General features: G+C 39.8%; 2 protein-coding genes across 4 annotated transcripts in view; one reads left to right on the forward strand and one right to left on the reverse strand.

Moving 5' to 3' along the window:
- Positions 1 to 5,860: 5,860 nt before the first annotated feature.
- Positions 5,861 to 14,405, reverse strand: RIDA (reactive intermediate imine deaminase A homolog). Its single transcript, XM_004275354.4, has 6 exons — positions 14,222 to 14,405; positions 11,875 to 11,980; positions 10,258 to 10,312; positions 8,879 to 8,947; positions 7,912 to 7,967; positions 5,861 to 6,712 (listed from the first exon to the last, which is right to left on the reverse strand). Exons 1-6 carry the CDS (start codon positions 14,284 to 14,286, stop codon positions 6,650 to 6,652), a joined length of 414 nt encoding a protein of 137 aa, XP_004275402.1. The 5' UTR covers positions 14,287 to 14,405; the 3' UTR covers positions 5,861 to 6,649.
- Positions 14,406 to 14,448: 43 nt separating this feature from the next.
- The window catches only part of POP1 (POP1 homolog, ribonuclease P/MRP subunit), a 37,340-nt gene continuing 34,071 nt past the window's right edge, over positions 14,449 to 17,717 (forward strand). For 2 of the 3 annotated variants that reach the window (XM_049700224.1, XM_049700225.1), the window contains exon 1: positions 14,848 to 14,866. The gene's annotated coding sequence lies outside the window, so the exon portion shown is untranslated. Of the gene's footprint in view, positions 14,585 to 14,847; positions 14,867 to 17,717 lie in introns of those variants that run through there. The other variant, XM_004275353.4, reaches the window with a different exon arrangement.

Here is a 17,717-nt window from a genome sequence, read left to right on the forward strand (position 1 = left end):
GCCCCTCAGACCCTGACTGGCCAGAGTAGTATCTGATTTCCTGACTACAGTGACTGGTTTAGGAATGCGTCCCTATCCTGGGCTGGACCAATCAGAGGCTTCTCTGAGACTCTCCTGCCAGAGATATCAGGAAATGATGTCTTTCTGCTGGGTTAGTACCTTGGTGGTCTCTCTCTACCTTGGTGGCCCTGCAGCATCTTCCCCTAAGAGACAGATGGAGCCGGGAGGTTTCTGGAACACACCTGCTTAAAGCCAGCTGTACTCTGGATTTCTCTGTTACATGAGCCTATGAACTCCTCTTTTTCTCCACTTATACTAGTGGAGTTGGGTTTCTGTCACATCCAAATAATAATATTTTAATTATTAATATTTTAATTTATTAATATTTTAATAATATTAAAAGTAGAAAGAAGTGTCATAAATGAGCTGAAGAAAATATTAAAGAGCAGAAATTAATGCTAAAGAAAAGAAAGGTAATAGAAAGAATCAAAGGAGCCAAAAAATGGTTCTGTAAATAGATTAATAAAATTGATAAACTTCTGGGCAAGACTGATTAAAAAACAATAGAAGCACAAATAAACTATATTAGATGAAATGAAGGCCCTTGAATACAGATACAAGAGATTAAAAAGGTGAAATTTAGATGAAGTGTGCAAGTTCTACGACAATGTAAATGACCCCAAACTGAAGTAAAGACTAGAAAATCTGAATGTTCCTGTTACCATGAGACAAATTGAATCAGTAATTTAAAATTTTTTCCCAAAGAAAATACCAAGCCCCAACAGTTTTATAGGTAAACGCCATCAAACATTCAAGGATAGATATTTACAACCATAAACTCTTTTATAAAAGAAAAAAACCAGTCTCACAGCTGAACATAAATGTAAAGATCTTAAACAAACAAAAAAATACATCATTCTGAATTTGAGTGTATAAAACATACATTATAATATATATATGTTGACCAAGTTAAATTTATCTAGGAATGAAAGGTTGGTTCTACATTATAAAAAATTCGTTACTATAGTTGTATTTTACCATATTAGCAAATTGAATGAAAAAAATCATATCACGACCTCATAGATAACAGGAAAAATTCAACAAATTTCAGCAACCATTTTAAACTCCAATGTCACCTCCTCACTGACCCTGTTAAACCTGCACTCCCCTATACTCTCCAACTCCCCTTGCTTTGCTTTTCCCTATAGCTCTTAACAATCTAACATAATTTTTTGTGTCTGGTTTTTCTTTCTTACTTTAAAAAATTGTGGTAAAATATAGATAACAAAATTTACCATTTTAACTGTTTTTAAGTGTACAATTCAGTGGCACTAAATACATTCACAATGCTGTGCAACCATCCCAATTATTTCCAAAACTCTTCCATCTCTTCCAACAGAAACCGTAACCCATTAAGCAATAGCTCCCCATAGCTTGCTACTCCCAACCCCTGGTAAGCTCTAATCTATTTTCTGTCCCTATGATATATATTTCCCTAGTATATAATTTACTTGCTTTGTTTGTGTAAATTCCCTGAGGGCAAGAATTTTAGGCTGTTTATTGCGGAAATCACAGCACTCATGACAATATCTGGCTTATTAAGTATTTGTGGAAGGAAGGAAGGAAGGAAAGAAGGAAGGGAGGAAGGGCTTTTAGCAAAGTAGGTCTAGAAGGAAATTTTCTTGATCTAATAAAAGGGATATATAAAAAACAATAGTGGGACTTCCCTGGTGACACAGTGGTTAAGAATCCTCCTGCCAATGCAGGGAACACGGGTTTGAGCCCTGGTTTGGGAAGATCCCACATGCTGAGGAGCAACTAAGCCCTCGAGCCACAACTACTGAAGCCCACGCCCCTAGAGCCCGTGCTCTGCAGCAAGAGAAGCCACCGCAATGAGAAGCCTGCGCACTGCAACAAAGAGTAGGCCTCGCTCCCCTCAACTAGAGAAAGGCCGCGCGCAGCAACGAAGACCCAACACAGCCAAAAATAAATAAATAAATTTATTAAAAGAAAACCAATAGGAAGCATCATACTCAATGGTGACAGGTCAAAGACATTCCTTTAAAAACAAATAACAACGCAAATATGATTTCTTTTTTCTTTTTCTTTTTTTTTTTTGCGGTACACGGGCCTCTCACTGTTGTGGCCTCTCCCGTTGTGGAGCACAGGCTTCGGACGCGCAGGCTCAGCGGCCATGGCTCACGGGCCCAGCCACTCCGCGGCATGTGGCATCTTCCCGGACCGGGGCATGAACCCGCGTCCCCTGCATTGGCAGGCGGACTCTCAACCACTGCGCCACCAGGGAAGCCCTGATTTCACTTTTGTTTCAGCTCAGAGACTTAAAATATTTCAATGATTCAAACATATGATAACAGAAGAAAGAAGATATGATAAATGCAAAATTCAGGTTTCCTCTGAGATGGGAGGGAAGGGGACATCCGGATTGGAGCATCACATCTGGTCTTATATAGCAGTAAGAGTGTTCTTTTTCTCAAACTGTGTAGTAGGAACGTGGGTGGTCAACATTCTTTTGTATCTGCTTGGTATTAGATGTTTAAAATTTTTTAAAACCATAATATTGAGTGAAAACAAGTCAGACAAATGTATTCTGTATTTTATGAATATAAAATTTAAAATCAGGCAAAACTAAATGATCTTCACTTCTTATTTGAATGCATAACTTCTAAATGGCAAAACTATAAAGACAAGCAAGAACAATTCATATAAAATTTAGGACCGTAGTTACCTTTGGCAGAAGTGAGGGTAATGGCTTATGCAGGGCTCCCGGAGTATTGGTGATGTTCCTTCCTTGGGCTGGATTTGGTACGTAGGTGTTCATTTTAGTATTGTTTAAACCATGCATAGGGCTTCCCTGGTGGCGCAGTGGTTGAGAGTCCGCCTGCCGCTGCAGGGATGGCCGCTGAGCCTGCGCGTCCGGAGCCTGTGCTCTGCAACGCGAGAGGCCACAACAGTGAGAGGCCCGCGTACCGCAAAAACAAAAACAAAAACCATGCATGTAAATTACATAGCTTCTTTGATAAGTGTGAAGTAGTGGATAATAAACCGGTTTTGATGGGTAACATAAACTCAGGTATTGTCCTAGACAAATTTCATCACCTGCCAACATTTTTCCAAGCACACTTTGCGGGGGGTGTTTGTCACCTGCTGATTTTCCTAAGCCTTTTTTTTAAAAAATAATTTATTTATGATTTATTTATTTTTGGCTTCATTGGGTCTTCGTTGCTGCGCGCGGGCTTTTTCTAGTTCCGGTGAGCCGGGGCTACTCTTCGTTGCGGTACACGGATTTCTCATTGCGGTGGCTTCTCTTGTTGCAGAGCATGGGCTCTAGGTGCGCGGGCCTCAGCAGTTGTGGCTCGCGGGTTCTAGAGCGCAGGCTCATGTGACACATGGGCTTAGCTGCTCCACGGCATGTGGGATCTTCCCAGACAGGGCTCGAACCCATGTCCCCTGCATTGGCAGGCGGATTCTTAACCACTGTGCTGCCAGGGAAGCTCTTTCCTGAGTCTTTATATTTTTAGGCAATACCAGTTAACTATGAGCAACATTTTTTAACTGAAAGGGAAAAGACCTTTCACTTAACAGTCTACCACAGACTGCATTACTACAGTCTTTAAAAAAAAGGTTTAAATTTTCTAGGGCATTTGTATGTACAAAGAGTACCCAAATACTCCTCCTCCCTACTGCAGTTTCCCCAATTATTAACGTCTTTAATTAGTGTGGTACCTTTGTTTCAATTGATGAACAGCGACACATTATTAACTAAAGCCCCTAGTTTACATGAGGGTTCATTCTTTGAGTTTTACATTTTATGGTTGATAAATGCATGATATGTATCTACCATTACAGTATCATACACAGTAGTTTCACTGCTCTAAACATCTCCTGTGCTTCACCTGTTGACCCCTCCCCTACTTCCTCTGCCACCCTGGCAACCTCTGATCTTTTTACTGTCTCCATAGTTTTGCCTTTCCCAGAATGCAACATAGTTGGAATCATACAGTATGTTATCTTCTTAGATTGACTTCTTTCATTTAGTAACGTGCATCTAAGGTTCCCCATGTCTTTTTTGTGGCTTGATAGCTTATTTTTCTTTTTTGGCTGTGCCACACGGCTTATAGGATCTCAGTTCCCCAACCAGGGACTGAACCCAGTCCATGGCAGTGAAAGTGCCAAATCCTAACCACTAGACCGCCAGGGAATTCCCTCATTTCTTTTTATTGCCAAATAACAGAAAGGTTTCTATCATTATCATCATAGCTATGTGCCAGGCATTATTCTAAGTGCTCTATACATATTAACTTATTTAAACCTTACAACTTTATAAGGTAGGTACTAGTAATATCCCCATTTTACAGATGAAACAGAGGAGATATTTTACAGAAGAAACAGAACAGAGAGCTTAAGTAACTAGCCCAAAGCTACAAAGCTAATAAGTGGTGGAATAGAATTTGAAATCAAGCAGTTTGGCTCCAGAGCCTACACCCTTGACTACTGTACTGTACTGCTTCATGTAAAAATATCTAAAATAATTTTCAGGGCCTAATCTTGTTTATCAACTCATAGTGCTATACTCCCCAACTCTATGTCCTTGAAGAATCCTCATTCTTATCTTTTATGTCAATAAATTTAGGTATGTAAAGAGCAGAAACTTTTCCATCTAGCACATTATTCTGTATGATAATTATTAAATACTGATGAATAGTGACAGCTTTTTTGATCCTTTGCTGTATGCTAGACACTGCTAAGTACTTTCCATATACATTATCTTATTTAATCCTTACAACATCCCTTTGAGAAGGTGTAATTATTATCTCTCAGGAGACTGAGACTTAAAGAGGTTAAATAACTAGCTCAAGATCATACAGCTAATAAGTGGTAGATCTGGGCCTTGAATCCCGTTAGAATTACTCCAAAGTCTGTGCTCTTAAACTCGTTATTGACTGGGCGATTTTTGCAGAAACTAACTCCTATAGCTGGTGATTTGTTATTAAGTGATATTGATATGTCTCTCTGGTCAATAACGTTCGGGTAACAAAAGACATTGATACATTTCTAGTCAATGTGTTATAACTGCTCTTCCCAAGTGCTTCTAATATTATCTTTTGGTTTACCAAACTTTTCAAATTAGCATGACATTTCTAAATTAACCTCAAACAAATAGGTATATGTAAAATGTTACATGTGTACGTAAGAATGTTACAGCAGCATTGATATGATAATTTTGCAAATATGGAATTGTTTGGATCAATGGTTAAACACCTAAGGTATATTTACACAAAAGATGACTCCGCAACCGCTTTAAAAATGAGGTAGATCAATATGTAGTTACATGGAAGACCTTCAAGACAAGAAGAAAGCAATCTGTAGACAAGCCAAAACCAAACTAGATGATTAAGTATATAATGAATAGAAAACTATCTGCTGGTTACACTCAAAACTCTTAGCAGTGGTCATCTTTGGGGAGGTAAGTGGAATGGCCAGTGAGTGAAGGGGACTTTTACTTTTTTTTTTTAAATTTATTTATATATTTATTTTTCGCTGCGTTGGGTCTTTGTTGCTGCGCGTGGGCTTTCTCTAGTTGCTGCGAGTGGGGGCTGCTCTTTGTTGCGGTGTGTGGGCTTCTTATTGCAGTGGCTTCTCTTGTTGTGGAGCACGGGCTTTAGGTGCACAGGCTCCAGTAGTCGTGGCTCGCGGGCTCAGTAGTTTTGGCTCGGGCTCTAGAGCGCAGGCTCAGTAGTTGTGACGCACAGGCTTAGTTGCTCATCAGGGCTCGAAACCGTGTCTCCCTGCATTGGAAGGTGGATCCTTAACCACTGTGCCACCAGGGAAGTCCTGGGACTTTTACTTTTTAATCTACATAATTCTGTGTTGGAATTTATTCTACAACAAGGAGGTATTCATGTAGTAGTTTCTGAAAATGTTAAAAGACTTCAAAGAACAAACACAAAATGGTTATACGTAGCCTTATTACCACAGTGTAAAAATGTAAAGCCAGAAGTAAGCTTGGAGAAAAAAAGTTGGAATTTAAACTTCATAGTTCCCCCACCTTTATTTAGGTAATAGGATTTAGTGTATACATTAAACTTTTAAAAAATGAACAGAATGACACAAAGGAAAATCTGCATGCTATTTTATTTCCATTAGAAAAATATTATCTATATAAAATTTGGTCCAGTTTCTTCTCCTTTACCTCTACCATTCAAACTTAAATGCTTTAATTTCACTCAAGTAAAAGCAGAATCATGTATCTGACATGAGAACTAAATAGTTCACACCATTAAATTAATAGTTTAATTGAATTAGGTGTGCTCTTTATTATTTCTCAGGAATAGTAACTCATCTTTCCTACATGCTATTTCCCTTTACTTTTATTTTTCTGAGTAACTATGTAATGTGTGTCTCTTTTCCCACATCCAGTAATGAGTGTTACAGAAGTGTAATTTATAACATCAGTAACTAGATTCATCATTAATCTTCAACTCCTGTTCAATTCCCCTTATTATATGGTATTTCCATAATAACTTCAGATATTTCAGTCAACCTTACACTTTCCAACAAATACTGTAAAAATTAAGATGTTAATTTAAAAACATTATTAAAATTCCAGACTAAATAACACTGGGCCCACTTAGAGCGATGCTGTCACGAGAGGTCCTTGGACAGCTACTGCTTCAATCTCAACACGGCCTCCCTGTCAGGAAAATAATGAATAAATTAAGAGAGCGCCATAATACCTACTAAAAACATATGCAATTTTTAACATATGCATTTTTAACATTAAACTTATCAAAGAAGTAAAGGAGGGGGCGCATGCACCAAGAATCTACAGTAGGCCAGGTTATCATGCTCAATGTGTTCGTCTATGTTAGCTCATGTGATTCCCACAGCAGCTCTATTATCAGGGGTTCTCTCAATGCAGAGGATTGATACACTGTAGCTTAGAAAGGTTGTTTAACCCATCCCAGGACACAAAACCAAACAGCAGGGCTTCCCTGGTGGCGCAGTGGTTGAGAGTCCGCCTGCCGATACAGGGGACACGGGTTCGTGCCCCGGTCCGGGAAGATCCCACATGCTGCGAAGCGCCTGGGCCCGTAAGCTATGGCCGCTGAGCCTGCGTGTCCGGAGCCTGTGCTCCGCAACGGGAGAGGCCACAACAGCGAGAGGCCCGTGTACCAACCACCCCCGCCGCCAAAAAAAAAACAAACAAAACTAAACAGCAGAGGTTCAAACCCATGTCTTATAACTCCAAGTTCGGAGCTCCTTCCATCACATTCTATACCTAAATAAATTTGAAGATACTGATCATTCCAAGTAACAAAAAATTAAAGCAACAAAAATACCACTCATAGAAGATAAATTTCTTTAGTGGAAAATTGCCAGAAGTCCATGAGAGCTGCTTCTTTATAGGTAGAAATACTGTGCTGCTAAGGGGCATAGGAAGAGCTTCTAGTTCGACTAGAATACCAAAGTAGGAATGGTGAGAAATCTATGAGCCACTGGTTTTCAGATGACTTTTTCTAATAGAACGTCTAGTGTTTTTTTGTTTTTTGTTTTTGTTTTGGTCACGCCGCGTGGCTGGCGGGCTTAGTTCCCCAACTAAGGATCAGACCAAGGATCAAACCCGGGCCCTTCGCAGTGAAAGCACAGAGTTCTAACCCCTGGACCAACCGCTAGAGAATACCCTAGATTTTTTATTATATGATAGAAAAGTAAAATTTTTACTGCAGAACTCACAGACCTGGCTCAGTTTATAGTCTCTAAGTAACAGTAAAACAATACAGCGCTATTTTAGTTTTTCTCACAATTTAAGTACTCTGATGCTGTTGTGTTCATGTCCATGTGTGGCCTTGATTTTTAATTTTCTTAATTTTAAGACAAATGTGTACTTACTTTGGGCAAAGCAGCAACCTGGTAGGCAGCTCTTGCAGGAAAACTACTCTGGAAATCTAAATTTAAAAGAATTTCATTTCAGTTTTCAGATACTATGCTGAAACTCAGCACTGCAGGATCAAGAATCTGGTAAGTGCTTCAGCTATGTGTCAGTTCTTAGATATAAGCAACGTGGAAAAAAAGAAGCTCATATTTATATTTGATAAGATATTTTGCCATGATTCCCATGATGCTTAATATTTTAAAAAAATCTTAGTTTTCTGGGGAAAAAAATGAAAATACTCACATACTCTGACACTTTGATCTTGTTTGACATGAAGGAGGTTGTTTTTAAAGTGATAGTTATAAGTAATGATGCCTTTTCCGTGTTATACCTTTGTCTTATCTCACCAGGTGGTAGGGATACTCATTTTCCCCACTAGGACAGCAATGTTAATAACGGATAACACTTACTGAGTGCTTACAACGTGCCAGCATCTGTTCTAACATGTTTACATGTTGTATTAACACATTTAAAATTCCAACAACCTTATAAGGTTTTATCCCCATTTTGCATATGAGGAAACCAAGGCACAGAAATATTAACTAACCAGCTAATGATTCTGAGAGAGTAGAACAGAGGTGGTGGCTAGACCTTATCACAGCGATAATAAATACAATCTATGTGTTGAAAAATGATTAGGAGGGCTTAGAAAGCCTGAGGAGGGTATAACAAAATGAAGCTTTAGGGAAATGGATTTGTCCGGTTGTAGTATGTTATTCTAGGGAATGCAATAGAAATATCTTGGATGTTTTCATGGGGGGGACACTGTGTGTTTCTAATCAGGCTATTAATTCTTTTAGGACAGGATCTATGACCATTTCTTTAGCATCTCCCAACATTCCTAATTCATAATGGACACTTATTAAGGTTAATAGATACATTTCTCTTTAAAATGGAAAATAGTAATAAAGCCAAATTACTTACATTGTTTGTAGATGTCATTGACAGTACTGAAGTCGTTTATGTCAGCCAGCAAAACCGTTGTTTTTACCACTAGGAGATATACACATTGTCATTAGGTTTATTTAGTTATTTGGTCTGATCCAAAACATTACTTAGAAAAACAGTACTGATGAAATAAATTTCATATTTTAAGGCAAGACAAGAAAAATTTAAACATAAAATTTTTTTCTCTGCCCATTTAGTCCTCCTCTGTCCCCTCTAGTGTGCAGTGTGCATCTGCACTGAGCATTAGCCGGACCCCTCCAACAACAGAAATACCTGCCCAACCATGAAGTTCAGTTCTTCTTCTGCTGGTGCCAGCCATGTGACCCCTTAGAACATAACACTTCTTACTTATGACCTTATTAATGGCACTAGCTATATTACTTGTGTTCTGCCTATTTTACAAGATTCTTGTTTCTTGCATGATCAAATGCGACTGAGCCTCCAATAAAAATAATAAGTAGATGACTTGAAATTATTCACCTGAAATATAGTTCTACAGGATCAATGATTATAATAGTGTAACTCTAGATATGGGAAGAAGCAACAAGAGAGAATCATTTCCTGGCTTTTGGCTACTATTAACAGAGCTTTAGTCCACTAATAGGACATTGAGTGGCATAGCAACGAAATCCCCACCTGACCTGGGAATGAGCATTTCTAGCACAGCGGGACAAATTGGTCACGAAATGCCTCCCAAATCTTGGCTGAAATTAAGATTGAAAGAGAGGGGATTGTAAAGTAAGAATGTTGCCCACCATCCAGTTCTACAAGAATCAAGTCATTAGCCACTGCGGTCGCTGACCTACAATATACTGAGAAAGGAATTCAGGTAAGAGATCAGGATAAGGCACTTTGTGCTCTGGGAAAACTGGCAGAACCGGCCCTCAGATATTTTCGGGAGAAAATTTTATGCACCTAGTTTTTCACATGTTCCCATACTAAGAGGAGCACTAAAACCATTAACTAAGATATCTGTTCCTCGCGAACAGCAGTAACCTTCTATCAAGATGTGTGCCATTTTGATTGCATGTACCTCTTTGCCAAAATCATATATATTCTGGCCTTTCCCCTTACCTCTCTGGAACAGTCCTCTGATCTTTCTGTAAGTCTGCCAGGTTATAATCCTCAGGTTGGGTCAAAGAAAATTTTCCATTTTTTTTCTTAGATTGACTAATGATTAACTTTTCATTGATATTATGTATATGGCTCTGGACTGTCTTGATTAAAATGGGACTGAAATTAAACCAACTTCAAATAACAAAGATATGGCATGATATATTACTGGATGCCATGTGTTCTTCAAAAAGACCAAAGAAATATCAAACAGAAATGTGAAATAATATCAAGTTGCTCACCATTTGTGAAGTCACAGCCTGCTGCTTTCAGAATTTCACCCATGTTTGTAAGAGCCTGTGAACCGAGGTAAGAAAGGCCTAAGGCACTGATGCTACATTGAAGCTTTAATTCAATTCAATTAACCATCTTCACTAATATCTCCTTAAATAGCCTATGTTGCAGAAAAATCTCCCTTTTCTAGGAAATTCTACTCTTTGTAGGCCACCTCTATACAAGTGAATTGCTTCTTGGCTTTCTTTAACGGAATGAATCTTTCTGAAATACAGTGAGAAGTTGCCTCCTTTTGTGAGGAAAAAGACTGAAGTCTCTTCCTCAGTGCTAGAATGGTGAAATTCTCAGCCAATGTCCACTAAGCTAAAATAGAATTATTACTGGGGCTCCTAATTCCATATCACTCTGAGGATAAGTATGAGCTAGTAAGCATTAAAACCTGTTTTCTTTAAAGCAATATTTGATTTTAAAAAGGTTCTTTTCCTTTTTCTCAAAAAACAATAGTAGTAAATTGTGTACATGTTTGATATTCTGGGCTTTGGAAAAACATTAGTTTTTCACCCTGTCCTTAATTTATTATTTTTCAATTCATTCTTCCACTTTGATTGGTCACATTATAATAGTTGATGACTTAAAAAAATTAATCTTCTAAATAGGTAATACATAGATATGACAAAAAATTCAAAAGCTATAAAAAAGCATATACAGTGAAAAGATGTCTTCCACCCTTACACTCCCTCCCCAGTTTCCTTCATCAAAGGTAACCACTGTTTCTAGTTTCTTGTATATCCTTCCAGAGACAGTCAATGCTTGTACCGACATAAATGTATGTATCCTTAGACACACACACAGAGGGGAGCTTATTGTGCTTGCTGTTCTGCATCTTGGTTTTATTTTATCATATAATAATTTATCTTGGAGATCTTTCCATATGAATTTAGTTGTACAGATGTAGCATGATTTATTTATCTAGTTCCTCATGGATGGACATTTAGATTGTTTTCTATCTTTGGATATTACAAATGACTCAGTGAATGTATTAAATTATAATTTAATTCCATTTATTGGATTAGAATTATATCCCCCATTCTTATTAAAAAAAAACGTACTGCATGTAACCTTTGATATTTCTCTTTCTAACAAAATGTTGACTTTTACTTTTGTGGTGGTGGATTTTTTTTTTTTTTGCAGGTCATTGGCCCTGATAAAACAATTTCCCAACCCAGGTGGAAGTGGCAAGATGTTTTCAATAATTCAGGGTTTTTCCCTCCCATTTTACTGAAATATAATTGACATATAACATTTATTAGTTTTAGGTATATAACATGATGATTTGATACATGTATATACTGTGAAATCATTACCACAATAAGTTTAGTTGATATCCAGTAATTCAGGTTTAAGGTCACCTTGGAAAGTAAAATCTTTTTTTTTTTTTGGTTGTTAAATGAGTCATCACATTTCCAACTTTCTACTGACATAAAACTGTCTTTAGTTAACCAGTAACTTAAAAAGTACTTATCTGATTATCTCTATAATAAACAAACCAGCCAAATGGATTCTTAATACTCCTCAATATTAAAAAGGAGTAGAGAGGGGAACTTCAAATGTGGAAAATGACTCACTTGTTTAGCCTCTTCTGCCACCCCTCCTGGCACAAGCTGTCCACTTGCAGGATTCATGCCTAGCTGTCCTGAAATGTAAATGGTCCTGTCGACTAAGACAGCCTGACTGTAATGAACAGAAATCCAGGATATACGTAAAACATAAACATAAAATGTGAAACTCAATGCTAAAAGATTTCTTTGCTAAGACACAAAAAGAACAAAATGTAAAATAAAATAATTGATAATTGGACTTCATTGAAATTAAAACCTTTTGCTTACTGAAAGACATCTTTAAGAAAATGAAAGCCCAAGTCACGGATTGGGAGAAAATATCTGCAAAACACATATTTAACAAAGGACTTGTATTCAGAATATATAAAGAACTCTTACAACTCAATAATATAAAGACAACTCAGTAAAAAATCGGCAAGTGATCTGAACAGACACTTCACTAAAGAAGACATACAAAAGGTGAAGGAGTAATGCAAACCAAAGGCACACTTATGATACCATCACACACAATAAAGCATCACTGATAGTAACAAGTATTGATGAGGATGTGGAGAAACTGGAACCTTCATACTTTATTGGTGCAAATGCAAAATAGTACACACTGGAAAATAGTTTGGCAGTTTCTTAAAAATTTAAGCAGGGAATTCCCTGGTGGTCCACTGGTTAGGACGCGCTTTCACTGCCGAGGGCCGTGGTTCAGTCCCTGGTGGGGGAACTAAGATCCCGCAAAGTGCGAGGCGCGGCCAAAAAAAAAACACATACACATAACATACAACCCAGCGACTTCTTTCTTAGACAACTACTCAAAAGAAATATGTCCAAAAACTTCACATGGATATTCAGAACAGCATTATTCATGATAGCAAAAAGGAAAAAAATAAAAAACACCCACGGATAGATCCAACTAAAGACTACATATTATTTGATTCTACTTATATAAAATTCTAGAAAAAACAAACAAAAAAAGCAGCAGAAAGTAGATTAGTGGCTGCCTGGGGTCAGGGGTAGGGGTGGGAATTGAACACAAACGGGTATGACGGATTGTTTTTGCAAGGGGGGGTGGTTTGCGGGGTTGATGTAAATGTTCAAAAACTTGACTGTGGCAGTAGGTGCATGACTCGATACATTTACCCAAACTCATGGAACTCTGCACTTAAAATGGTGAATTTTGTATGTAACTTATACCTCAATAAAGCTGTAAAACAAGCAAAAGAAAGCAATGCCAAGAGCACTTTTAAGAAAATAAGTAATTAGACAAGGTTGATCACTGCTGAAGGGTCAATTAAGGATCCACCTGTGAGGGTACACTTTTCTGCAAAGTGCTTATTTTTGGAACTGATTATTTCTGTAATGAGGATACTAAATATCAGAATTAGGATAAGGTCTCAAGAAAAAGCATAAGCTACACTGAGACCTGAAAGAGAGCCAAACACATCAACTTTAAAGGCAATTTATTTGTTTTTGGATAAAGAAAGCCCCCGCCATTGTTTTTCTTAACTGTGATAAAAAAATATACATCAAACATAAAATTTACCATTTTAGGGACTTCCCTGGTGGCGCAGTGGTTAAGAATCCACCTGCCAATGCAAGGGACACAGGTTCGATCCCTGGTCCAGGAAGATCCCACATGCCGCGGAGCAACTAAGCCCGTGCACCACAACTACTGAGCCTTCTTTCTAGAGCCCGTGAGCCACAACGAGTGAAGCCCGCGCGCCTGTGAGCCCGTGCTCCGCAACAAGAGAAGCCACCGCGATGAGAAGCCCGTGCACCGCAACGAAGAGTAGCCCCTGCTCGCCACAACTAGAGAAAGACCGCGCGCAGCAACGAAGACCCAACACAGCCATAAATAAATTTATATTAAAATTTTTTTTTACCGTTTTAACCGTTTTAAGGTACACAGTTCAATGGCATTAAATGTTTAAAAAATTTTTTTGATAAAACTATATCAATTTAAATTTAGAAGTAAAATTTGTTTTACCCCATTTCACGGTTATTTAGAAAACAAGATAGTCTCATTTCTAATTTTCTAATTCCCTATAGTTTGTTTTCCAACATGCTCCCAACTTTCCTTTCATTTCACGGCATTTCCCCTGATTTGCAGACCGTTATCTTTCTTCTTTATAATTTTAAATACAAAATTGATAATTTTATTACACGTAGTGGGTCTCTCGGTGGGCTTCCCGCCTTCCCGGGTTCCGTTTCCGGGTTCAGCATGTTGCATGAGGTTGCCCGGTGAACCCCGAAGGCCTGGCGCAGCTCGGACCCGGACTGGCCCAAGCCCCTAAATTCCGACCCCACAACCTCCGACCCCACAGGCCCCGCGTCCTTCTCAGCTCCCACAGGCCTCCTGTACCTGTAGGGACCAATGGCCGCTGGGGCTTTCGCGGTGCTGATCACCTTTCTGATCAAAGCCGACATGGCTAATCCTTTTTCCTTGCCGCCCCTCGGAGACAACTACCACGTATGCTGCTTCTACTCGTGTCTCACGGGTCTGAACAGCAGGGGCTAGAATCCCTGCTTTAAAGAGTCGCTGGTTGGCGGGGAGGGGGGGTTCGCTCGGCATTCTGGGAGTTGTAGTTTCCTTGCGACTCCGGGCCACGTGGAGGACGCAGTCACAGTGGCGCATGCGCTCTCCAGCTCTCTCGCCGCGCATGTCGCGCCGGGGACTGTGGTAGAACATTGTCATTCTGACCTGGGACCACGGAGCGTCTGGCAGGTAGGTCGTGAGGGGCTGGCGTCCGCCAGGGTTCGCAAGTATGGGGGAGTGTGTGTGGCGGTCCCCGGGCTCCCCTCCGATTCTCTCCCTCACACCCAGCTGACCTACTCTTCTTCTCTTGCTGCCTGCGCAGGGGCCCCTCTTCCTGCCTGGCACCTCTTTCGGTTACCCAAGAACTGGGTTCACGTCTTGGTGGATGTCAAGACAAACAAAACTAAGCAAAACCAAAAAAACCAACCAAGACAAAGATCAGGAGAAGGACGGATTTATTACTTGCTGCAAGTAAGCAGAACACCGGGGATCTTTCCCAAAGCAGTATCTCCCCAACAGAAAAATTGGGGAAGATTTAAGCTAAGGATGCATGCATATTCATGAAGGGGCTCCAGCAGAGGGGAGTTCAGCATTGAATTGTGGCAAAGGTCAACAGAGTCCAAGCTTTAGTTGAAACCTCCAGGGTCATAAGAAAGGTCAACATCATCTTGGGTTAGGTTCTGTTGATCTGGTGATTGAGTGCTCGAGGGGATTCAGATTCTGCAAAACAGCTCAAGAAAGTGCTTCAGGCTAATCTTGCCATGGAAATAGAAATGGGAGTTTACAACTGATTTTTACTGTTGTTACTTCTCTTGCCTGATAACTGTCGTTTGTTCTTTAGGTCCCTTAAGATCACTATTACTGAGACCTGTTTAAAGGCAAACATTGTGGCCAGGCTTAGATCACAAAATGGCTTGGGCCAAAAATGGCTTCTCTTATGTCAAGAAATTCATGCCTGCTTCTCTTTCTCCGGGGACCCGCTACTTCATCTACTTACACTTCAGCCCCTGTGACCGAGCCCACTGTGTCTGTCATTTCTCTGCATTGCACCTCCGGGCAGAGGCCGTCCTGGGAGCTGGCTTGCACATCCTAAAGGAATAAGATGGGTGATTGAGGGGACCACGCTGAGACCTGGGCATTGTTCACCTACCCCCTCCCATGCTCCCTTCTCTGGGAGAGCTCCCCAAGATTTTCAAGGTGTCTCTGCATTCCCTTTCTATCTCAGCAGAAGCCTAGTGACTGGGATCTGATTTCAGGTAGATTATAGGTCTTGGTCCAGCAGATGGCCCCAGAGCCGTTCTCTTGGAAGATATTCGGTCATGCTGTATCAGAAGCGGTGGCACTTGGCTAAACATTTTTTACTGTTAATATACGCATTATAGGCACGTTTCACTCCATTTATGCGTGCACATGTACATTCAACAAATACATATATTGAGTCCTTGCTTTGTGCAAGGCTAGGTCTTGGAGATGCAGCAGTGAAAAAGACTGGCAAAATCCCTGCCCTATCCTGCTTCTGAAACGGAATATAAGAAAATCCTCGTTGTTCCCTGGTGGCACAGGGGTTAAGAATCCACCTGCCAATGCAGGAGACATGGGTTCGAGCCTTTGTCCGGGAACATCCCACATGCCGTGGAGCAAGTAAGGCCGTGCACCCATTCACCGTTAGTGGGATTGTAAAATGGCACAACCAAAATAGAAAACATATCACCATTCCTCAAAAAATTAAAAACAGAGCTACCATATGATCCATAAATCCCACGTTTAGGTATATATTCAAAAGAATTGAAAGCGGGATCTCAAAGAGATATTTGTACACTCATGTTCATAGCAGCACTATTCACAATAGTCAAGAGGTGGAAGCAACCCAAATATCCATTGATAGATGAGTAGATAATCAAAGTATGGTATATACATACAATGGAATGCTAATTTTTTGCCCTCGAACCTAAGCTCAGAGATGTGACTTCTGAAGGTAACCCTAACCCTGGTGTCCCACCCAGGGTTCCCAGGTAGTGCTCTGTTTTGCTGGGCAAGTTCTGATGCAAGCAGGTGGAATAAATTGTTTTGTAGGATAATTTTGAATGATTCTTAATACAGACTGATCTGAATCATGTCCTTCACTAGCCAACAAGCTCTGTAAAACTCAATTTACCTCCTACATATTTTTTAGTTTGAAAAATGTTTTGGGGTGTAGATCTGGTTGTCTTTCATTTAGGTCAAAGCAGAATGGAGTGAGAAAGTGAAATGACATAAGTCTCTTATTTCATTTATTATTTAAGAATAAGAGCTACCATAAACTGAGCCCTTAGTTTATGCAAAGCCCCATGATTTGTGTTATGTACATTACCTTATTTAATACTCATAGCAACCTGCTGATTATTCCCATTTATAGAAGGAGAGACCGAAGCTCAAAGAGGGAAAGTAACGTTCCTAAGATTATACAACTAAAAAGTGTTAAGGAAGATAGTGAAGGCTCTTAAACACTATGCCACATAGGTTACTCTTAATTTTGCATGAAGTCTTGCATTGGAAAGGTGGTAAGTGAATGGAAGGTAGTTAATTCAGTGCTACTTATTGGACATGGTGCAAATCCGGATGTGGCATTTGAAAGTTTGTGCGGGTGTTTTGGTGGGCATAATGATGGGGGTAACACTGCTGCCATTTACTGGGCAGGGGTCAGAGATGTTAGCCATCCTGCAGTGTGTAGTACCTGACTCTGCTTTGCATAAAAGCATCGGCTTCATGGATTTAATATACACTGAATTTTCCAGGAATACAATAAATGAGGCAAGATTGTATTTTTAAAAAAAATTTTGTACTGTATCAAAGAGTGTTTACCAATTTGGGAAATTATGTCGCCAGTGGTATAACTACCTTCTCTTAGAGGTACTAGTACAACACACCCGTATTACTTTGCCTTTGTAGCTGTTGCAGACATGTAATCCTTTTTTTTTTTAAATTAATTTATTTATTTTTGGCTGCGTTGGGTCTTCATTGCTGCTCACGGGCTTCTCATTGTGGTGGCTTCTCTTGTTGCAGAGCACAGGCTCTAGGCGCGCAGGCTTCAGTAGTTGTGGCTCGCTGGCTCTAGAGCACAGGCTCAGTAGTTGTGGCCCCCAGGCTTAGTTGCTACACGGCACGTGGCATCTTCCCAGACCAGGGCTCGAACCCGTGTCCCCTGCATTGGCAGGCGGATTCTTAACCACTGTGCCACCAGGGAAGCCTCAGACACGTAATTCTATGTTTAGGTATGAGTAAAGACTAGTATTAAAACATTTAAATGCTTGGAGAATAGCTTGGTTCTGCTACTCTGAGCTTC

Source organism: Orcinus orca, chromosome 17, assembly GCF_937001465.1.
Source record: "Orcinus orca chromosome 17, mOrcOrc1.1, whole genome shotgun sequence".
Lineage (NCBI taxonomy): Eukaryota > Metazoa > Chordata > Mammalia > Artiodactyla > Delphinidae > Orcinus > Orcinus orca.

Coding starts and splice junctions, on each gene's coding strand:
- RIDA (XM_004275354.4), bottom strand. CDS start 14,286: ATGTCGGCTTTGATCAGAAAGGTGATCAGCACCGCGAAAGCCCCAGCG. Junction 11,981..14,221: donor GCGGCCATTGGTCCCTACAG/GTACAGGAGGCC, acceptor TGTTCATTACAG/TCAGGCTGTCTTAGTCGACA. Junction 10,313..11,874: donor TGGCAGAAGAGGCTAAACAA/GTGAGTCATTTT, acceptor CTCGGTTCACAG/GCTCTTACAAACATGGGTGA.